This window comes from Borostomias antarcticus (assembly GCF_949987555.1).
Source record: "Borostomias antarcticus genome assembly, chromosome: 3".
NCBI classification, from domain to species: Eukaryota; Metazoa; Chordata; class Actinopteri; order Stomiiformes; family Stomiidae; genus Borostomias; species Borostomias antarcticus.
The window spans coordinates 8,438,923-8,457,788 of NC_140236.1; the positions used below are offsets into that span (position 1 = coordinate 8,438,923).

Here is an 18,866-nt window from a genome sequence, read left to right on the forward strand (position 1 = left end):
TAAATTGGCTGTGCCATGACCCGACGAGTATCGGTACCGTGTGCCTTCGGCCAGGAAGACTGCCGATAAGCGTCGGGTCTGCCACATGGAACAGCCAATTTAATAAAGGCTTTTTAAACTTAATATTTGGAAGCAAGTATTAAATTTAAAAAGCCTTTATTAAATTGGTTGTACCCAACGCCTGCCACATGGCACAGCCAATTTAATAAAGGCTTTTTTAATTTAATACTTGGAGATCGAGTGCCTTGTAGGCCTATTTTTTTGAGTAGCTTGTCTACTTTTTTCTGCTTTATGGATTTAGGCTACTCCATCTGCAATGAGCGCCATTTTTTAAACTCTTTTTGAGCCAAGTCAGCGTTATTTTTTCCTTTATATGTCCTTTTCTTTTACATGTCCATTAATCTTTAATTAAACTTAATTTGAGTGGTCCCAGATAGCAAGTGGATCTGGGCCATATATGGGCTGGAACTAAACCACAAGGGCCAGATCTGGCCTGTATATGGCCCAGATCCGCTTGCTATCTGGGGTGAGACTGTGAATTTGTCATAGTGACAAGTATCTATTGCATGTCACTTGATGCCATGGGCCCAAACAATACTGTTTCCCATAGACATACACAGGGAGTGAGACAGTTGGGAAAAGGCCCATAATGGTGGAGATCACAGTCCACGCTGTTCAAGCATGCTCCACACAGTCACCAGGTCCACAGACAACATCCCAGGACTGGTGCAACCCCCCTGGCCTGCAACAGCACGACATGACACATGGGGATCTGCCACAGGCCCACTACCACCAATGGTTGGAGCTCCGTGACAGTGAACCAGTGTCCCACTGTCCCGGGATGATCAGAGCTACCAGTAGATGAGAACACGTAAAGGAGATCTCTCAGTCATGTTTGGTGTGCAAACGTATCCGCCCCAGGGAAGATGTGTGTGTGTGGGGGGTGGGGGGGGGGTGGGAGTGGACTGAGGCCCAACGGTTAGCGTGTCCGACTCGTGGTTTCGAACCCTGCCCTGGGCAAGTCCTTAACATGGGTCGAACCGAAACAACACAACGTAGAGCCAGAGTATTACTGCTACATTTGCCCCATCCTGTCAGGAAGATGCATAAATCTGAAAACCTGTGCATAAAAATAGACTGGGCCCAGACGCTCGTCCTGTGTGGGGGTCTGGTGTTCTCACCAGCAGGCCAAGTCTCTTCCCAGAGATTGTGGCACAACCAGAAAATGTAACCCGTGGCGCGCCAGGTTCAACTGGAGCCCTCCTAACCCTCATTGTCAGCCCCTGCAGGGAGGACAGACCTGGATGAGGAAGGGAGCCGGGAGAAGATATTCTCGTCTACCACCAGAGCGTTGTCCTCCTCCCCGGCGTTGGGGTGGGATGGTCCGGTCCAGTCCAGTCCAGCGGCAGGCGCTCAGTACCTCAGCACTCGCTGCGGCGGTCTGCTCTGTAGTTACGGTAGGTACGGCGTTTCAGGCCTCGCAAGATGGCGGGTCCGCAAGCCTGTCGAGGGCGTGCTCCGCTCCTAAGCGGATGAGACACCTGCTATGGAGGTCGCCCGTCAGCGTCAGCCCAGCACGCCAGCAGAGGGCTCTTACTGGAGCTGTTGGCATACTTACACAGGGAGCGTGGTCGTTGTCAAGACACTGAGAACTGACTTGACGGAGGTGATCTTGACGTTTTTCGACTTATAGTCTGCCTTGCTGAATTGGAAGAGGACAAATGGTAGGCGCCATGGTCTTATATACAGCCTAGGATATATCTTATATATCCTAGTATATACCTAGTCTTATATGTAGCCTAGCAATGCTGCTCCTGACTGGCTGGAGTGAATGTATGAATTATCAGCTGATGCTATTTACGCGGGGAAATACACCAATAGGAGCACAGCCCCTACGGTAAGCGATATGACTAAAAGTGGCAAGTGTGTAGCTACGGAGCATAAACAGTGACACAGGAATTTAAAAAGAGAAACATCTTTATTCAAGCTTGAGGCCCTAACTTTCCATTTACTACAATATGCCTTTAATGGGTCGAAATGGACTTCAGTTTACTTGTGATAGGACTAGAAACATGATTATAACAAAGTTATTCTTTCTTTTCCAAAAACAAAATTTATCTTTATCAAAAAACATACTCTCTTAACCAGAAACAAAATTAATACAAAAATCCCTTAATTCCGTTATCTCGGGATCATAAATGCATGCAAAACGAATGATAAAAAAAAGGACTAATCATGACCGCTACACTAGACGGGCACTAGTGGCAGCTCTGCCTCTACTCCTAATACATTTTAAAATATATATATATTAACTTCAAATCATCAGCAGGGAAACTGCCTTGAGTCTCAGTGAAGGGCCCCAAACTGCTTCCAGATACTGTAACTAAGAGTCTGACAGTAACATTACTACTGGTCACCTATAGAACCATCTCAGTCTACACAGGTAAGAACCGTTCAAACCCATGAGGCTCCTCTACATTTGGGCGTAGTCATTCCAGTGTTTACAGATAAACTTCATGACGGAGCTGGAGAGGGTGGAATAGAGTTGAGAGTAAAAAGACGCCCGGTAGACTGTCTGTTTTTTATGTCCACCGGGTTCAAATAGTCATCTTCACTGAAGATGCCGGGGGTGAAATAAGAAAGTAACAGCCATGACACAGTAGCATGAAAAAATGCAGACATCACAGCCAGAACAGCTCAATATTGAGAGTTCCCCGCCCTGGAAAACTTAAAACATGACAGGAGGGTGACATTTTGACAAGCTGGAACACTTTGTAATACTGAGTGATAAAAAAATACAAGAATGACCGATTCCATACAGGTAGACAGACATTTAAGACTAAAACAAGAAAAGCATGACCAAAAAAAGGAGAATTAACATGATACTACAAAATACATATTCCACTGGGAACCAGCCTGTATTCATTCACAAGCCAGGTCCACTATCCCTAACGGTGGCTAGGCGAGTCTCTAGAGGAAAACATCTGTTTCTGCCCAGTGTTTGACCACTTTCAAAACAGACCAGTGTCTTATCTAAGCGTGTAGAAAGTTAAGATCATCTTGAACAGCATATAATCAAACACACAAAAATCAGGGTTGGATGGATGTGTGTGGACACAAACGACGTGGAGAAAATATGCCAACCCCTGAACGATCGTTTCTACATCAAGGCAGGATTGGCTACGGATACTTACAAGTAAATGAGTCGAACAAAACCACTCACTAACCCGCTAGAACGCCAACTAGTATGCTATCAGCAGTCGTAACCGAGGAAACAACTTGATGGGAATCTGGGTGTTGCCAAGGCCACAAAGATTTGAGGGTTCTCCTGTGATTCCAATCATAAGTTCTTGTCCGAAGGAATTAGTAGGCACCACTGAGTCTGTGTCCTAGGTTACTTGATCTGTATTGCCCAACAGTGGATGGTTCAAAATAGCAAATGTCAATGTAACCGATTGGTTTGACCAGACCAAAAACACCGCTCACTTCTCAATCAGTCCGCATAACCCCTGTGGTCAACAATACTTCCCTGGAACCTTGTCTGTTTAGGCTTTGTGGGTCAGTCTGTCAATCCGTTATTGCCATGGTAATAAGACAGCCTACCCTAAACCCCGCCCACTCTTTGACCTCCCTCTTCTGCCAGTACCATGTTCAGGAAGTTATGGAACGATATAGAAGAAAAAAAACAATAATAAAAATGAGTAGAAAATAATCTGCTATCCAATCTGAGGATATATCAGCTGGTGAGAGAACAAACTAAGGTTTTGGTTGTCTCTTCTTGGTCGGCCTCTGGCTGGCCCGAGGCTGCAGAACTGCTGTGCTCCAGCATGTGGCGTCACTGGGCTGCTAAATCAGACTGCTGTCTGCGTATGGGGGAGAGGGGTGGGTTCTCTAAGGGGAGAAGGGGTGGATCTAGATGGGTGGTGGTGGACGAGGGTGGGGGACGGTCAGACGGTCAGGCGGTTGTTGGGGGCCTGTAGGGGGCTCCAGGTGGCTGTGTGGGAGGGAGGGTCCTGGGAGTACGCCCGCTGCTCGCAGCACGATTGGCCCTCCTCCTTGGTGACTCCGCCCACTGAACACAGGCGCCGGTGTCTCAGAAGGCGGTCCGTCCGCGAGAAATTCTAGAGAGGAGAGAAGGAACACATGTAATGAGGTCAAGGGAGTGTAGTGTGTGTAGGGATGAGACGGTATGGATTTTTGCATTACGGTACGGTACAGTATCTAGTTACACGGTACGGTTTACGGTATTTCACGGTATATGGCATTTCACCTCCCCAGGAGACATAAAAAAAGTACTTTACTTTGAAGGAAAACAGCTTTATTGAACATCAGTGTGTCCGTTTATTAATAGCAAGCTTATATTAAATTACAAAATTAACTGTTGCAAGCAACTTGAAATGTGAAGTTTAGCAGTGCATTATTGTGCAATACTGTAAATGTAATACCGTAAACACAGGGAATGTCACGGTTCTAATACCGTGGACATTTTATACCGCGGTTAATGGTTTTACAGTATACCGTCTCATCCCTAAGTGTGTGTGTGTGAAGATAGGGCTTATAGATTATCTTACTTGTTGACAGCGATCACACTGATAGGGCTTCTCTCCACTGTGGACCCTCTTGTGTCTGTCCAGATGGTATCGCTGGATAAACCGCATGTCACACACGTCACACCCGAACGGCTTCTCCCCTGAAAACAGCACGAGTATCACAAACATAAATTTTACTGTAAGGTAATTGTGTACCATTGAATTGTATAAGTGTACAAATAAATGTGGATTGCTTTGGTTTTTTTCCAGCACTGAGGTCATGTTGTAGGCCACACTGTTAATGAGTGATGTGATGAAACCTTCACCTGTGTGAGTGAGCATGTGCCGCTTCAGGTGGTAGCTACTCCGGAAGGCGCCGTAGCAGTGTTCGCAGATGAAGTTCTTCTGGACCTTCAGTGAGTTGTCCCCATCGATGTCCATCTCCACCTGCTGAGGATTACACGCAGGATTCCCAGGCAGGAACGAAGCCTTGTCCTGGGTGAGGGATTTCCAGAGAGAACACGCTTAGGTCGCTGAGGGCCAGGCTGTATCTAATGTTCAGAAAACCGGGCTGTGAATGCTTCGACAGCAGCGTGGAGGCGTAGGGCGGCACGAAAAACACTTACCTCCACCTTCTCTCTGACTTTGTTGGGCGTCCCTGATTTCCGGTGCTTCTTCTTGGGTTGCATATTTTGGTTCGCCCGCACGTCCTTCTCCTCCAGCAGCCGGGACGAGTGGAACTCCCCATCCTTCCGGATTAACTTTGGGGGGGGGACACAAAAGATTGACTACTCTGGTGGACACTTAGTGAAGGAGAAGGAGCAATATTCATATAGTTATTCAAAAGTCAATGTCAATACACCAAAGGGCTGTTTTCTGGACACAGATTTAAAGTAGACTGGGACTCCGAAGCCCTTATAAAAGAAAAACTGTGATGTTCTTTTGTGTCTCGAACTAAAATTAAACCGTGAACAGTGTACAGGCCCGATCTGTAAGGACTTTGAGCAACGTTGAGCAGATGAAGATTTAAAAAGCCCTCTTGGCCTGGTGTTATGGACCGCTGTGCGCTGTCGCTCACCAGGGGCGGGCAGCTCACCCCTGAGGGCAGGACCATGTGGCTGTGGTGTGCCTGGTGCCCGTGGTGCCCGCCGTGACCCTGGTGACTGTGCGGGTGGTGGTGCGGGTGGGCAGAGTGGGACTGGCTGTGGTGAGACTGGTGGCTCTCCGGGCTGGCCCTCTGGCCCTGTCCCTGGCCCAGCGGTGACATCATCTTCTTCTGGCCGGTCATGGTGTTGGCCTGCATCAGTGCCATGCTGGACAGCACCGCCTCACAGCCCAGCAACCCAGCCTGACGACACAAAACCGTACTGATTAGGACGCCTCCGAAGACGAAGAGCTTCAGGAAATGCTTAAGAGACAGTAAACAAGTGAGAAAGTGAAAGTTCATTCATTCTCTGCCATGAATGGAGGCTAATGGCACAGAGAGGGGAAACAAAAGTAAAGTGCAAAACAAAACAATGAAGGGGAATCTGGAAATGAGAGGAAAACCACTGACCCATTTCATATGGTCTCGAACAGTGTTGTTGGGATGGTGTGCCATCGTTGAATGCGTGTGTGTTTTGGGGGAAGAGGGGGAGGGGGGCTTCACTCAGGATGAGGGGTGTCGGAAGAGACCACACCCACCCAAATCATCAGGGGCCAAAGCCTGAAAATAGAGGGGGTGTCGTGAGGCCAAGATATGGTTGGTTTGTGTCTTACATGCTTACCAGAGGCCAGGATGCCAATCAGCTATGATGAATAGTCAATCTAGGCTGTGTTGTCCTCAAATTTGGGTCTAGTCTAGCGCTACAATTCCATGTTTGGTCATGATCAAGGAACAGGCTTGGAAACATCCCCAATGGTTTGGTGCATGCCACCTCTTCCCCAGGGCAACAGAAATTTAGCGAAGATCCTGCTAAAACCTGGTGTTTCAACAATAACAGAAACAAAACTGGAAAATGTAGCTTCATGCAGTTCGAAATAAATGAATTATGATTGAAAGTACATGTTCTAACATTCAGATTTGAAACTCAAAAGAACATGGGGAAGTGGTAAAGTGGGAAATACAACACACAATACAAACATACCTAGTACTAGCCTACATAACTTGTTTTAGATAGCCAACTGGTTTAGCTAGCTACATATTTTATGTTCTTACTTGCATGCACCCCGATATACTGCTAGGCACAGTTGGGGCAAGTAGCCTATGATGCAACGCTCAAACACTTAGCTAGCTAACGTTACTATACATCTACATTCTGACTGTGAATGGCTGGGCTAGCTGGCAAGCTAACAAGCTAACTATAAGGCTTTCAATCAATGACTTTGAGACGTCGAAAATACAACCCGCATGGATCATGGTGGCGATGGAAATCTGAAATATTATCCAGCTAACTGTTTTCTAAAATAGCAAGGAAACATCCAAAATATGCGTAAAGGATGATCACATTAGCTAAGTGAAGCTAGCTAGCTTTGGAGCAAAACTCTCCTCGCGTCCCCCCACCCCCCGCCCCAGACAACACAACAACAGCCAGGGCGTGCGGGTTGAGCGCCGACTACAAATTGCGAAAACTCTCACTGGTTTCATTTCTTGAAAATACTTTAACTCCATATTGTTGAAACACTAGAGCTTGGTCACGTCAGCGCAATTTTGTGAGCGGCTTACCTTTCGTTTTATCAAGTTTTGCAGATAATATTTCTTGTCGCACTTCCAATTTTTCTCCGTTTACAAACACAGGAAACGCTACCGGAAGTGTTCCCTGGGGAGAAGGTAGCCACCTAGCGTCTGGCACATGCAGTCCGCCATGTTGGTAAGGTATCTCTTTCCAGCGTGTAATACTTACGAAGTCTCGAGTGCTTGTACTAGTGCCAAATCTATCAGTCTTCTATGTACTAATGGCTAGACTACCAGTTGTAATCATTTTGATGAGACTTTGTCAGACAGGAGAGTATTTATTTATTTTTGTCTTTTTGAGGATGTTGTGGGTGATATCTTAAAATAGAGTTGCAGCAAGCCTCAGAATCTTATTTTCCTACCTTTCCCTGTGTCGGGATCGTCAAATTTCATACTTGTATGACTATGCCATTGTAGTACCTTAATATTCATTTACATAATTTCGCCAGGACCATGTCACAAAAAGTTTTTTGTTTCCCCCCTGAGACCAAACAGGGCTGAGTTGGGGGTGCTCGTTATCAACTTGGGATGGCTCAAGGTATAGAGTCTATACTATAGACTAACAAGAAATAAGAGCGGGAAAAAAAGTAGCAGAAAACATCCTGAGGGCTGGTCCTGGCTCCTGGTAATACAAAGTAGTAGTAGTAGTACTGTACTACTAGTACCTGGTAATACAAAGTAGTAGTAGTAGTAATAATAGTAGTAATAGTAGTACTGTACTTTATTGTACAATAAATCAATAAAGTACACTCACTTTATAATCACTACTATGCATCTGCTACAATTTCGATTTCAAATGTATTTGTTTGAAAAGGGACAATGTACACTGATCAACATTTAACAAAGGTAAATGTACTTGAGTTAGCCAAAAGGGTAATTTGCATCTTCATCAACTTGCATCATTTGAGATGCTGATTGTAAATGGGTATGAGGTCTGATGAGGTTATTCAAATTATGCCACCAGCCTAATCTTTCCATTCGATATCTCAATTATAATAGAAACATGGAAAAATTCTTCTAAGACCTTGTTCTATGACTCCTACAGGTACAGTACATTACATGAATCAAGTGCTGCCTGCATGCATGAGAAAATGTGTCATGGGATACAATCCATTGTTTACATAGTTGTTAATGGATATGTGACATTTGACATAGCGCAGAGCTGTCAGAGATCCTGCCCTAGCCTCTCAATCTCATCCAGGAAGAAGTCCATATCTTGACGGGTCACGTACGGAGAAACGACGACCAGACGGAAGAAGTTGACTCTGTTCCCCTGCGGCTGGTAGCCAACCATCATGGATCCCTTCTTCATCATGCGCTCCTTTATAAGTGGAGCCACCTGAAGACAACAACAAAAACAAAGCCAATTCCCGTCAAGAAAGATTGTCAACTTCAGTTGTTTGCAACGTCATGTCAGTATTATTTATTTTATTGTATTTCCAACGCCAACCTTTGACAGTCTTTGTTGATAGTCTGCCTCATTCTCCTTTCCTCTCAGACTTGGTGGAATGTACCAGAAACACACGTTCACATACTGTGGCTGTGGATAGAAGCAGAGGAATGCAGTTGGATGAAATGAATGAGACGTCATGTTTTGCTGAGACTTGTGGAAGTTCAAGAAATGTTACTGCTTATGTTTGCTCCTTTAAAGAACACATTATAGTTATACTTGATGTCTTATGCTTGCTTTAAAATAAAGTTTTAGAAGTGAGTTATATCTGTCATGCCTCCTTCTCTGCAGCTGATACTGTGGACAGTATACTGTTGTGAAGGACTCCTTGATACTGTATAGTGACAGTATGCTGATACTGTGGGCAGTCTACTGTTGTGAAGGACTCCTTGATCTATTACCAGGGTAGATCGCAATTCTAAGAATTAGCTTGACATTCTTTGTCTCTGGCACTGGCCTCCTGTGTGTGTGGTGAACAGCAGGAGTGAGCTGTGAGTGTACTGTACCATGTCAAGGCCCTGCTGAGCCTTGGGCCGTAACCCAAGGCTCAGTGTCATATACAGGGACACAGATCCAAGGAGGCACATGCTCACCATACTGGAGATTACCCAGATTCAGATACAAAGTACGTCACTGATTATTGGTGTTGTATATCTCTGGCAAGGACTTGTGCTATCACTGTCCGCTGTCTCTCTCTCTCTGTGCGCTTCTCTCTCCCCGTACACGTCAAATAGGCTCACACAGGAGTGGACGACACCGTCATCTTTGTTTGACCATCTTTGTTCATTGTTTGATTTCTCGAGTGCCTTCAGCACCATACAGCCCTTACTTTTGGGAGACAAGCTATGGACAATGTAGATGGACACCCCACTAGTGACCTGGATTATGGACTACTTGACTGGCAGCCCACACTATCTGACGCATTCAGGGCTGTGTGTCAGACACAGTGGTCAGCAACATAGGGGTCTGCCCTGTCCCCATTCCTGTTCACACTCTACATAACGGACTTCAGTTAGAACTCATATGCCACCCGTCTCTTCTCATTTTGATTATTAGTGAAGATTGGATCAATTTCAAAATTGGATTATTCATCTCTTCCGCAACGTGTGGACATCTTGGGGACAAGTGGAAAATAGGAGCAAGCTGGAAGACATTAGTGGATGACCTTTGCTCTTTCAAGAAGCAAAATGATTTAAGTTGTACTGTTGAACAATTATTGACTTGCCTTCTCCACTAGTTGAAACCCCTCTCTTTTCACCAACTCTTCCACTACATACCTGGAAAGACAGATGTTGACTGTTTACTTACAAGCCTTTTCTAATGGTAAACATTTTAGATCATTCACTGTAGAGCTCTGGCGTGTGTTCAGTTAGGCAACCTGTGTCTGGAAGGGCGTCCAAACAAATAAAACGTATCATTATTGTTATTAAGTGATAAGCCTTTGACAGGTCTTGTTTTTGGAACTAGGGACCCAGCAGTTCTACAGAACCTTGCGAGGGAGAATGCCTTGTCGACGCGGGCCGCAAAGCCTTCGGAACCCAGAGCCTTCCACATCAGCCAAAGCTTCAAGCAGTCCACCTTACGGCCGCACTGGATGGACTTGTCCCCCGTGTCCAGACTCATATCATAGAACTTGTCCTGCTGGAAGAGGTACGTGGCGTTTGCACTATGGCAGTGTTTCATCAGGTCCTGAGAAATGGGGAGAGATTGCGAAGTTTTAACAAAAAGTCAACGAAAGGTTCCTTAGACTCTTCTAAGTGTGTAAATTACGAATGGGCATCAAATTTTGGATTGGATTGATCCATGTGGTGTCAGAGCCTATCAATCATTTATTTTGGCTTGGTGCTCAACGAGGGTGTCATCTAACCGTAGTATCCTTGAGGAGAATGGCAGAACACTGCAAGCCTGTCAGTAGCATCTTGTGTGGATTCCAGGTCACTGAATCAGCTCTGATCACAAAAGAACATTGAAATCATTGCACACTCCCAGGGTATTCGGTGGCATCACTTTGTGCTCGGCCATCAACTGCATCACCGTCACTACGCTTGCTGCCACTGAACAAACACTGTGTTCATTAGCATGTGCTAAGCTCACCTGTCGATTCCCTTCATCAGGTGTCTGTGTTGCTTGGAGAAAAGCACACTCCCTCCCCAGGCTGCCTGTGCCAGACAAAAACATAATAATAAAAAAAAATGTATAGTAGTAATAATAATAATAATCATCTTTATTTGTATATCACCTTTCATACAGAAATGCAGCTCAAAGTGCTTTACATGAGTAAGAAATTACATGCAGAGAATGCTTCACATAAAAACAGGGAAAAAAAATAAGATGGAAGATACAACAAGAAAAAAAAAAAAAGTTAAAACTAGAAATGGTGTTCAAAGCGCTTCAGGCAGGCAGGCCTAATCCAAAATTAATTGTTTTTTTTTCCATTCCCTAAATAGTGAGTATATATAACTCAAATAATGAGTTCCCACTCATTTCTCCAGATAGGCTGAAGACCACTTTGCCTCGTCATCAGTGGTACAGTAATTCTTTTTTATTTATTTATTACAGCCATAACATATTTATTGATAATGTACATAACCGCCCTATCAGTTTGCACCGTATTGTAGAAAAACTATTTCAACACATACTGTCCTGCAGTCTGATTTCAGAGCTTACGTCTACGTGCATCCACATGTTGTGCCTCAGACAGACGTCAGCGACGCGTTCCAGGTCGTCAAACGCTCCCAGCACCGTGGTCCCCGAGGTGGCGTGGACGAGGAGGGGCGCAGCGCCCTGACAGTGGGACAAGGCTTTCTGTAAGAGGTGTTCTAGCGCCACCTCGTGAAACATTGTATGAAAACAGGCGGCAAAAAGACCACAGTGGACATTCAAGCAAATCTTTGCTCTGTCACAAGCATGGGTACACCCACAAACACACACGCATATCACATAACATGGAACATGGGAATGTGTTAAAACTAAACAGCAGCAAACTTGCTTGTGATTTGGCCAGCTCTATTTTCTCGAGCAGATCATCTGGAACCATGCAACCCCTGCAGAGAGAGAGAAATTAGTAATAACCACCAATAACATGACTTATTATGAGAATATTCACAAATACTTGACAGAGAGCTTCCCAGCGCCGTTAAAGGTGAATTGAGGTCACATTACCTGCTATCTGCCTCCACCAGGAAGACATTCTCACTCCCAATGCCCAGGAACGAGGCTCCTTTCTTCACTGAGTAGTGGCTCTGGAGGATATTAGGATAACAGTGATTTAGCGTGCGTGCGTGCGTACGTACGTACGTATGTATGTGTACTCCTAGACATATCTATTTAAACAGACTGGATGTCTGTCTGTCTGTCTGTCTGTCTGTCTGTCTGTCTGTCTATCTATCTAAAAACACTATGCTCACAATCCCGTTAAAACTTTCCTGGTAGCTATTTCTTCATTGGCTGATCAATATATTTTTCCTTGGGGCTCTATTGCATAGAATACAAAAACGACAAATCATTTACCAGGACACCAGTAGCGATACTAATAAAGGCAACAGTACTGTCAAGAGACTATCACTAGACACTGACACGGTGGGTCTTTGTGTACATTAGGCATACCACAGGACAGGATCTTCACTTTCGCTACGTAACGGCCTGGTATTGGGATGCGTTCGCCTCACCTCTTGGGACGCGAACAGAGCCAGCCGAGGGACGGCCCAGAGCCCTTGACCTTTCACCTGCGGGAAGGCCCTGTAGCGCGCCAGGTTGATGGCGTACATGTTGGAGAGGGAGCCGCCCGGGCTGAAGATGCCGTCCCCCTCCGTCCAGCCCACCAGGGAGCGCATCTTCCTCAGCACCTCGTCCTCCATCAGGACGAAGACCGGCGCCGCTTCGTAGGTGTACCTGCGGGACAGCGGATTATGATACAGCCGGTACAGTAGAACGTCTTCCAATCTTCCGTCTGGAAAGGGCCCTGCTTCTTCATACCCCCAGGATTAAGTTCCATTCTATGGCAGATCACGCCTTTTGCACAGCTGCCCCCCGCCGTCTTTGACAATCTGAGGGCACCACAGACTCTTAAAGGATTCTTTTAAGACTGGTCTAAACACCTACTTATTTAGGAAAACTTTTTGTATGTAATGTGTATATGTTTTATTTATTTAATTAGGGTATCTGTTATTATTCTGCTCGTTTGTTTTCTTAATGACGTTGTGATTGTCTCAACACTGAGATTCTTTCTGTGAAGCGCATTGTGTTGCCTTTGTGTATGAAATGCACTATAGAAATAACGTTTGATTTGATTTGGACTACAGGCATGAGTCTCAGCATAGATTAGGATTAGTCCTGAGCGGCACCAATGAGAGCCTTATTCGAAAAACATCATGTGAGTCAGACCAAGTTAGTCAAGTGTGTGATGATCCTACTGGCTTGTGTTGAGAGCCTCGGTAAGAAACCGTCCTGTCAGTGAATGGTAGTCCACCCCGCCAAACTGCTGGTTCAGGAACCTCGGGTGACCTGAAAAGAGATATAACGCAAATAGGAATATTATCATCACAAAAACAAATAACCCTCCAAATATTCAGTCGGCCAGCCACGATGTTTGTGATGCGATGTCTGTCTTCTCTGAGTGACCCCTGTGACCCTCTCTATATGCGCATCAAGAGGTGTTCCCGCCTCAGTAGCGCGGCGTGCCACCCATCGCTGTGCAGACCCTTCACGGTGGGTTCCGATAGCACTCGTTAGAAGGAAAAAAAACAAAGCTCCAAACTTTCTGTGAAGGGTGTGACTTACTGGTCTTGACGCTGTACCTGGCCACGTCCCGGACCCTCTGGAGCAGTCGCTGGTGGTCCTCCCCCGTCTCCCCCAGCCGCAGGTCCAGCAGGGCGGAGAGCTCCTCCGGCTCACGCCACTCACACACCTGCAGGCGGGAGGAAGCGACAGGGGGGGCCGGCTGAGTGGAGCCCCCTCAGGGTGTACCACTCTACCGAGCGTTCACCTCGGAGGCTACCGACGCGCCGATGAAACTGGATTGACCGACCGCACTCACAAACTGGATCAGATTCTATGGAGAGAGTCCATGAAATGATATTTTTCCCCATTGCAACACATTATAATAACACTCGATACAACCAATGACACAGAAAAAAAAAAGATTTGTTTTGGAAAAAATTACCACGTTACACAATATCAAAAATGTATTGTCTGTGTGTGTGATATGGTCTGGCTGTGTGCTAAGCCTATGCCTTAGCATCCAGCCAGCTGTAGTTAGTTGTTAAGACATGGACCTACAGTAGGTGAATCTGTAGATAATAACCACAAAGGCATTCGTGTCTATCTGGTCAAACACCATTAATAAAGGTCCCCATCCACCCACGAATAACTTCACATCTCAGAAGAAACCTGAATGGGAAAATGGGTTTATTCATAAATTACTTATAACAGGCAGTAATCACCCCATGACGTTTGCAGCAAGCTGCTGGCAAATTATATCTGGAATCATATTGACCCCATGCTAAGTTATCACTTTCGGAATTCCTATTTGATAGGACTGTGTAAACATAATAATGCTGTAATGGCTGACCTTCTCATTGACATCTGTGCCCTTGCGTAGCACCTCTGCCATGATGACGTTAAAAGCTTCAGTCAGGAAGAGTTGGCCCTCGGCGTGGTGCACAGTAGGGTCATTCAGGGGAGAAAACATGCTAGACATCCTGCTTTCTAAAGATGAGAAAGGAAGGGATGGAGTACGTTTTGATCCTTTATTGTGTTATTGTTGTGGCTTGCTCTGGGTCTCAATATATAAGGGACATGAAAATTTACAATCACACAAAAAATAAGTGAAAATATCTGTCAAGAATGACAACATGGTTCCTTAATTTGATTTGATCAAATGCAGAACACCCCAGAGTAGCTACAATGATTAAATCGAACTGTTAAAAATAAGAAACCACGAAAATGTTAATGTTTTATCATTTGACACAAATGTGGAACCATAGCCTATATAGGCTTGTCACAGAACTATAGTATATACAATTTATTTTGTGCACAGCTAATGTAGGTGATAACTGTGTGTGTGTGTGTGTGTGTGTGTGTGTGGGGGGGGAGCCGGGACGAAAGTAACGGAGGACGAAAGTAACATGCGCATTTTCTCTAAAACTACGGCAACCTCGAAGACGTGGTTACGTTTGTACATGCATATACCAGTGCCTTAGCTTCATACAAAATTTCGGCACCAACCGAGTTTGTTTGGTGGAGTTATAGCAGGAAAACTTTTTTAAGCGCCATAAGTAAAAAAGTGGTCCCCTAAGTATTTTTCGATTGTAGAATTGTGTTTACTTGTTTAAGTTTGTAAACATATGTAGTTTTCTTAAGACATCTAGTGACTAAATGATAGCATAGGTTTTAAGTTTCATGCGATGAAGTCTTGGAGACTAGCCAGGGATAAGTGACGGGAGAGCGGAGAGGGGCGGAAGTAACAGTAGCCTGCGGGACGAAAGTAACAATAGCTATTTCGCTCCGTGATATTTGACAGTGACTTACAATGCATTTATTTTGTTACATTTACAGAATATGCCGAGAATTAGGGTGAGGTAGACCAGGAGAGGGTTATTCTTCCAAGAAACCTGCAGACAGGCAGCATAGGAGGTCATAGCTGGGCAGCTGTCTGTGCGCTGTATGGATTTAGAATTTATAGCATTTATTTAATCTATACAAACATTATATGGTGTATAATAATATATGTGTTGTGTGTAATAGTATATGTATTGATAGTAAAGAGACTTACAATCCTGAAATACAGAGATACGAGGACCCTTCGTTTGCTGTTACTTCCGCCCCACTGTTGTGTTACTTTGGTCCCGCTCCATAGGGACGAAAGTAACATTCCACTCGGTACGTTCCCAGCCTATTTATGTTAAACTCATATATCCTAGAACGGAAATTACAGTCAATAATAGTGAAGGACGTGTGCAAGTTGTGTGTCACAAAACATGGAATCTCTACCTCTATTAATTTCGAAGTAAATTGGATCAAACGAAAAAGTGTTACTTTCGTCCCGGCTCTCCCCCTGTAGGCCTAGTCCATTATTTGTGCTCAATGCAGTCAAATGTCAAGTCAAAGTTTTTTCCTATTACATGTAACTGCGTACTTACCAGGTGTTTTGATGTGACAATAAGGTCTTCTCCTTACAAAGATCCCACTGAAGAGTGGCGTGATCCCGGCCCGCATCATAATGGCAAGTTTATAGGAGGTCCTTATACTGTATCTTTAACTCAAGCCGCATAGCCTAAAAAAACAGATTTAGGCTCTCACTTTAGAGCCGTAAAATAGGTGTGCACGTCTATGCTACATGCAGAATTGTTCGCACAAAAGAAAACCTGCCCCATTGCCATGTTTGCTTTCAAATTGGCTACTTAAAAACACATAGGCCTATACTTGCAAAGAATGATAATTTTACCGTGGCATTTAGAGCTTTCACGTTTTCTCAATTGAACAATTCGACCTACTATATAAACAGCCCATACTCCAGTTAAAGCGAGCCCTCCAGAGACACTGCATATTGACGATTCCATTTTCACCCATTTAATAGGCATATATTTGTACTTTACTTTGCTGTCAATCATTGCCTCCTATAGCCCACAGGCCCGGCAATGATTGACAACAAAGTGGCCAGACTGTCATTCCAAAACTACTGCGATTTCCTCCCAGTAAATGCCCTAGATTTCACACCCGTTGACATTTCCTTTCAGTAAATTTCCTTTAATTTATGCCCTACCTTCCACATCGACCTCTTATTGGAAATATGTATTTAACATGTGCGGGTTCAAGTTCACCAGGAGAGAGAATGATCACGCTATCCTCAGCGTGGCGACTACTCTTCTTCGCACCTAGGCTATAGGATCTACAGGTTAATGACGCTCTAGACGCTATAAATCGCATCACGTGTTGTGGCTCTCAACAATCAATGTTGTTTTCTCCCGTGTCTGCTGTTCTTGCGCAATTCCATTTCGTTAAACTGAAGCGAAATGTAGATCTGTCGGGCATTTAGACTACCCTGGGGCTATACGGTCTGTCACATAGGTAAGTTGCAAACTTTTTCTGTAACATCGGAGTTGTTGCAGACACCTGCATGAATTTTCAGCTGGACTAGAGAGCGGTGTATTGGAGCGCCCTCTAGTGGGAATTAAATCACAGCTGAATTTGAGTTCTGCCCATTTAATTAGTTGCAAGTTAAAAGAAGAAGGGACAGTAAGCTACAAAAAGTAATTAAAAATCACTTAAAAGTACAAACTTGAATACAAGAAAATAAAATACACCTTGGATGCATCACCCAACCTTGTTTACATCATGACCATAGTGATAGTGTAATGAAGTATAATAAAGTACAGTAGGCTACTGCGTATTTCACATAATAAAGATAAAAACATTAAATCCCATACACAACAATAACACACATCAGAAAATGCCACACTCTAGTTAGCATCACTATAGTCCGTCTCACAGGATGTAGGTTTCTGAGATAAGCCTCTCATTGGTGGTGCTCAATTCCAGCGTTGCCAATCAGATTCAATCCCCCGACACTTTTTTCATTATTTTTTAGAAAAACAAAAAACAAGCTTAGTGCCGCCCAAGACTGTTGCGATTGGTTTAAAGAAACACACCCCCCCCCACCCCAACCTATCCCAGCATGTTTGCATTGCAGCAGCCAGACTCTTCCTCAAAACTGGCACAGCATGAAATAAAGTGTGGAGAAAGATCTGGCTGTCAGACTAGCATCCCTTTGATTAGGCTGTTATACAGTACGCTGGAACAAAGAAAGTACTTTTGAAGAACACTGTACACCGTCTGCGTTCCATGAGCTGACTGGCAGTGTCGGAGTGGAACTAGTTGGTAATGTCTGTCGGGATGACTATCAAGTTTAGGGAATGTAATCATTTGTAATGCGTTTATTGTGTGGACCAGGAGGTTCTTTGGATAATACAGTTTGCTAAATGATTGTAATGTAATGTAAAAGACAATAACATACACAATGACGTTTTGTCACTGGTCAAACTGACCCCAGGTTGAAGGGGAACGTCCAGAGCGATTGCCGTTATTGACGAAATGGTAAATGGACTGCACTTATATAGCGCTCTTATCCAAATCTTTACAATGGCCTCTCATTCGCAGCTGCCATGCAAGGTGCTAACCTGCTCACTGGGAGCAATTCGGGGTTCAGTGTTCATGTCTTGCCCAAGGACACTTCCACATTTCATCAGGAGGAGCGGGGATTCGAACCGCCGAACCCATGATCACTGGACGACTCGCTCTACCCCCTGAGTCACAGCTGCCCCTGAACAGACGTCTCTTAGGGGGGCTCAGCTGGGTTCGAGGAGGAAGTCAACGCTGTCCGGCGGCAGTGCCCACTCCGCGTCCTCCTGGCAGAGCAGGGCGTGGAGCCGGCTCGCCGTGGCCTCCCGTCTCTGGCGCGTTCTCCAGCAGCGCAGCATGGCGAACACTCGCTCCACGTGGTTACCAGGATGCTCCTCCTCGATCTGCTCCAGCCTTGTGGAGGCGATGTCCAGGGCGAGCCTCCCGACCTCCCTCCAGGAGCGGCCCATGGTACGAGCCACCTGCATCAGCTGCTTCTCGGTCACTAGACTGGGCCCTACCACGTTAGGACGGAGGGGTCAATTATACTCAGCCATCATTGTCATGTTTGGAGTCATTCACCTAAGAGGTTTCTTACCGTCTTTGCACGTCTGTTTGGCTGGCACCATTTCCACTGACACAGAGGCCTCCTTTCTCTTTCTGCCGGCTTCTTTTCCCCCTATAAATCAAGACGTTAACAACTGTGAATAATTGTCCTTACAATAAGCCTATGAATGTGGTTTTGGGGGACGCCCCATGGATGGATAAGTGAGTAGTAGGTCCTAAAGTAGGCACCCTCACCTGCAGGTTTCTGAATGTTCTTTAACAGTCTCAGGTATTTCAAACTGGGAAAGTTATCTTGCATGTCGTCTCCCTCCAGCAATTGTAGAAACGTCACTGAAGACGGGTCCCCTCTCTGGATGACGTGGTCTATGAGGTCTCGTACCTGTGCATCCGGGCAAGTCACAGCTTTGATCCGCTGGTATTGCGGCAGTGTCAGCAGGCCGAGCGAATCTGCGTGCTGCAGCACAAAGTCCGGGTCGTTACTCAGAATACC

General features: G+C 45.2%; 3 protein-coding genes across 8 annotated transcripts in view; all 3 read right to left on the reverse strand.

Annotated features, from left to right (window-relative positions):
- Positions 1-1,959: 1,959 nt before the first annotated feature.
- On the reverse strand, positions 1,960-7,288 carry znf740b (zinc finger protein 740b). 3 transcript variants are annotated; one of them, XM_084436316.1, is made up of 7 exons: positions 7,234-7,288; positions 6,085-6,234; positions 5,608-5,877; positions 5,156-5,290; positions 4,856-5,024; positions 4,572-4,690; positions 1,960-4,121 (listed from the first exon to the last, which is right to left on the reverse strand). In XM_084436316.1, exons 2-7 carry the CDS (start codon positions 6,127-6,129, stop codon positions 3,948-3,950), a joined length of 912 nt encoding a protein of 303 aa, XP_084292442.1. In that variant the 5' UTR covers positions 6,130-6,234; positions 7,234-7,288; the 3' UTR covers positions 1,960-3,947. The 3 variants fall into 3 exon arrangements, with proteins under 3 accessions (XP_084292442.1, XP_084292443.1, XP_084292441.1); XM_084436317.1 differs by lacking the exon at positions 7,234-7,288 and adding an exon at positions 6,727-6,929 and having other exon boundaries at positions 5,626-5,877; XM_084436315.1 differs by lacking the exon at positions 7,234-7,288 and adding an exon at positions 6,727-6,929.
- A 257-nt stretch (positions 7,289-7,545) lies between these two features.
- csad (cysteine sulfinic acid decarboxylase) lies at positions 7,546-16,719 on the reverse strand. 4 transcript variants are annotated; one of them, XM_084462082.1, is made up of 15 exons: positions 16,513-16,719; positions 15,832-15,965; positions 14,262-14,398; positions 13,472-13,598; positions 13,105-13,195; positions 12,361-12,583; positions 11,855-11,934; positions 11,682-11,736; positions 11,360-11,476; positions 10,787-10,851; positions 10,560-10,641; positions 10,182-10,381; positions 9,918-9,969; positions 8,693-8,782; positions 7,546-8,581 (listed from the first exon to the last, which is right to left on the reverse strand). In XM_084462082.1, the coding sequence occupies exons 2-15, from the start codon at positions 15,908-15,910 to the stop codon at positions 8,408-8,410; spliced, it is 1,572 nt and encodes a 523-aa protein (XP_084318208.1). In that variant the 5' UTR covers positions 15,911-15,965; positions 16,513-16,719; the 3' UTR covers positions 7,546-8,407. The 4 variants fall into 4 exon arrangements, with proteins under 4 accessions (XP_084318208.1, XP_084318206.1, XP_084318207.1 ...); XM_084462080.1 differs by having other exon boundaries at positions 16,455-16,719; XM_084462081.1 differs by lacking the exon at positions 16,513-16,719 and adding an exon at positions 16,186-16,370.
- A 1,056-nt stretch (positions 16,720-17,775) lies between these two features.
- Positions 17,776-18,866, reverse strand: part of LOC311307164 (uncharacterized protein) — a gene marked incomplete at its 5' end in the record, with an annotated part of 1,154 nt that continues 63 nt past the window's right edge. Inside the window, 3 exons of the mRNA XM_084435964.1 lie at positions 17,776-18,326; positions 18,408-18,488; positions 18,611-18,866. The exon at positions 18,611-18,866 is cut by the window's right edge and continues 63 nt beyond it. Coding sequence (XP_084292090.1) covers positions 18,037-18,326; positions 18,408-18,488; positions 18,611-18,866 — 627 coding nt within the window. The 3' untranslated portion in view covers positions 17,776-18,036. The remainder of the gene's footprint in view (positions 18,327-18,407; positions 18,489-18,610) is intronic.

What these genes read in the sequence shown, in the direction of transcription:
- znf740b (XM_084436316.1), bottom strand. Translation starts at nt 6,129, where the DNA reads ATGGCACACCATCCCAACAACACTGTTCGAGACCATATGAAATGG. An exon ending in TTCGAGACCATATGAAATGG is followed by an intron (nt 5,878 to 6,084) that starts GTCAGTGGTTTT and finishes TTGTGTCGTCAG; the next exon opens with GCTGGGTTGCTGGGCTGTGA. An exon ending in GGGTGAGCTGCCCGCCCCTG is followed by an intron (nt 5,291 to 5,607) that starts GTGAGCGACAGC and finishes CCCCCCCCAAAG; the next exon opens with TTAATCCGGAAGGATGGGGA.
- csad (XM_084462082.1), bottom strand. Translation starts at nt 15,910, where the DNA reads ATGATGCGGGCCGGGATCACGCCACTCTTCAGTGGGATCTTTGTAAGG. An exon ending in CTGATGAAGGGAATCGACAG is followed by an intron (nt 10,642 to 10,786) that starts GTGAGCTTAGCA and finishes TTTTGTGATCAG; the next exon opens with AGCTGATTCAGTGACCTGGA. An exon ending in ATCAACAAAGACTGTCAAAG is followed by an intron (nt 8,582 to 8,692) that starts GTTGGCGTTGGA and finishes TGTTGTCTTCAG; the next exon opens with GTGGCTCCACTTATAAAGGA.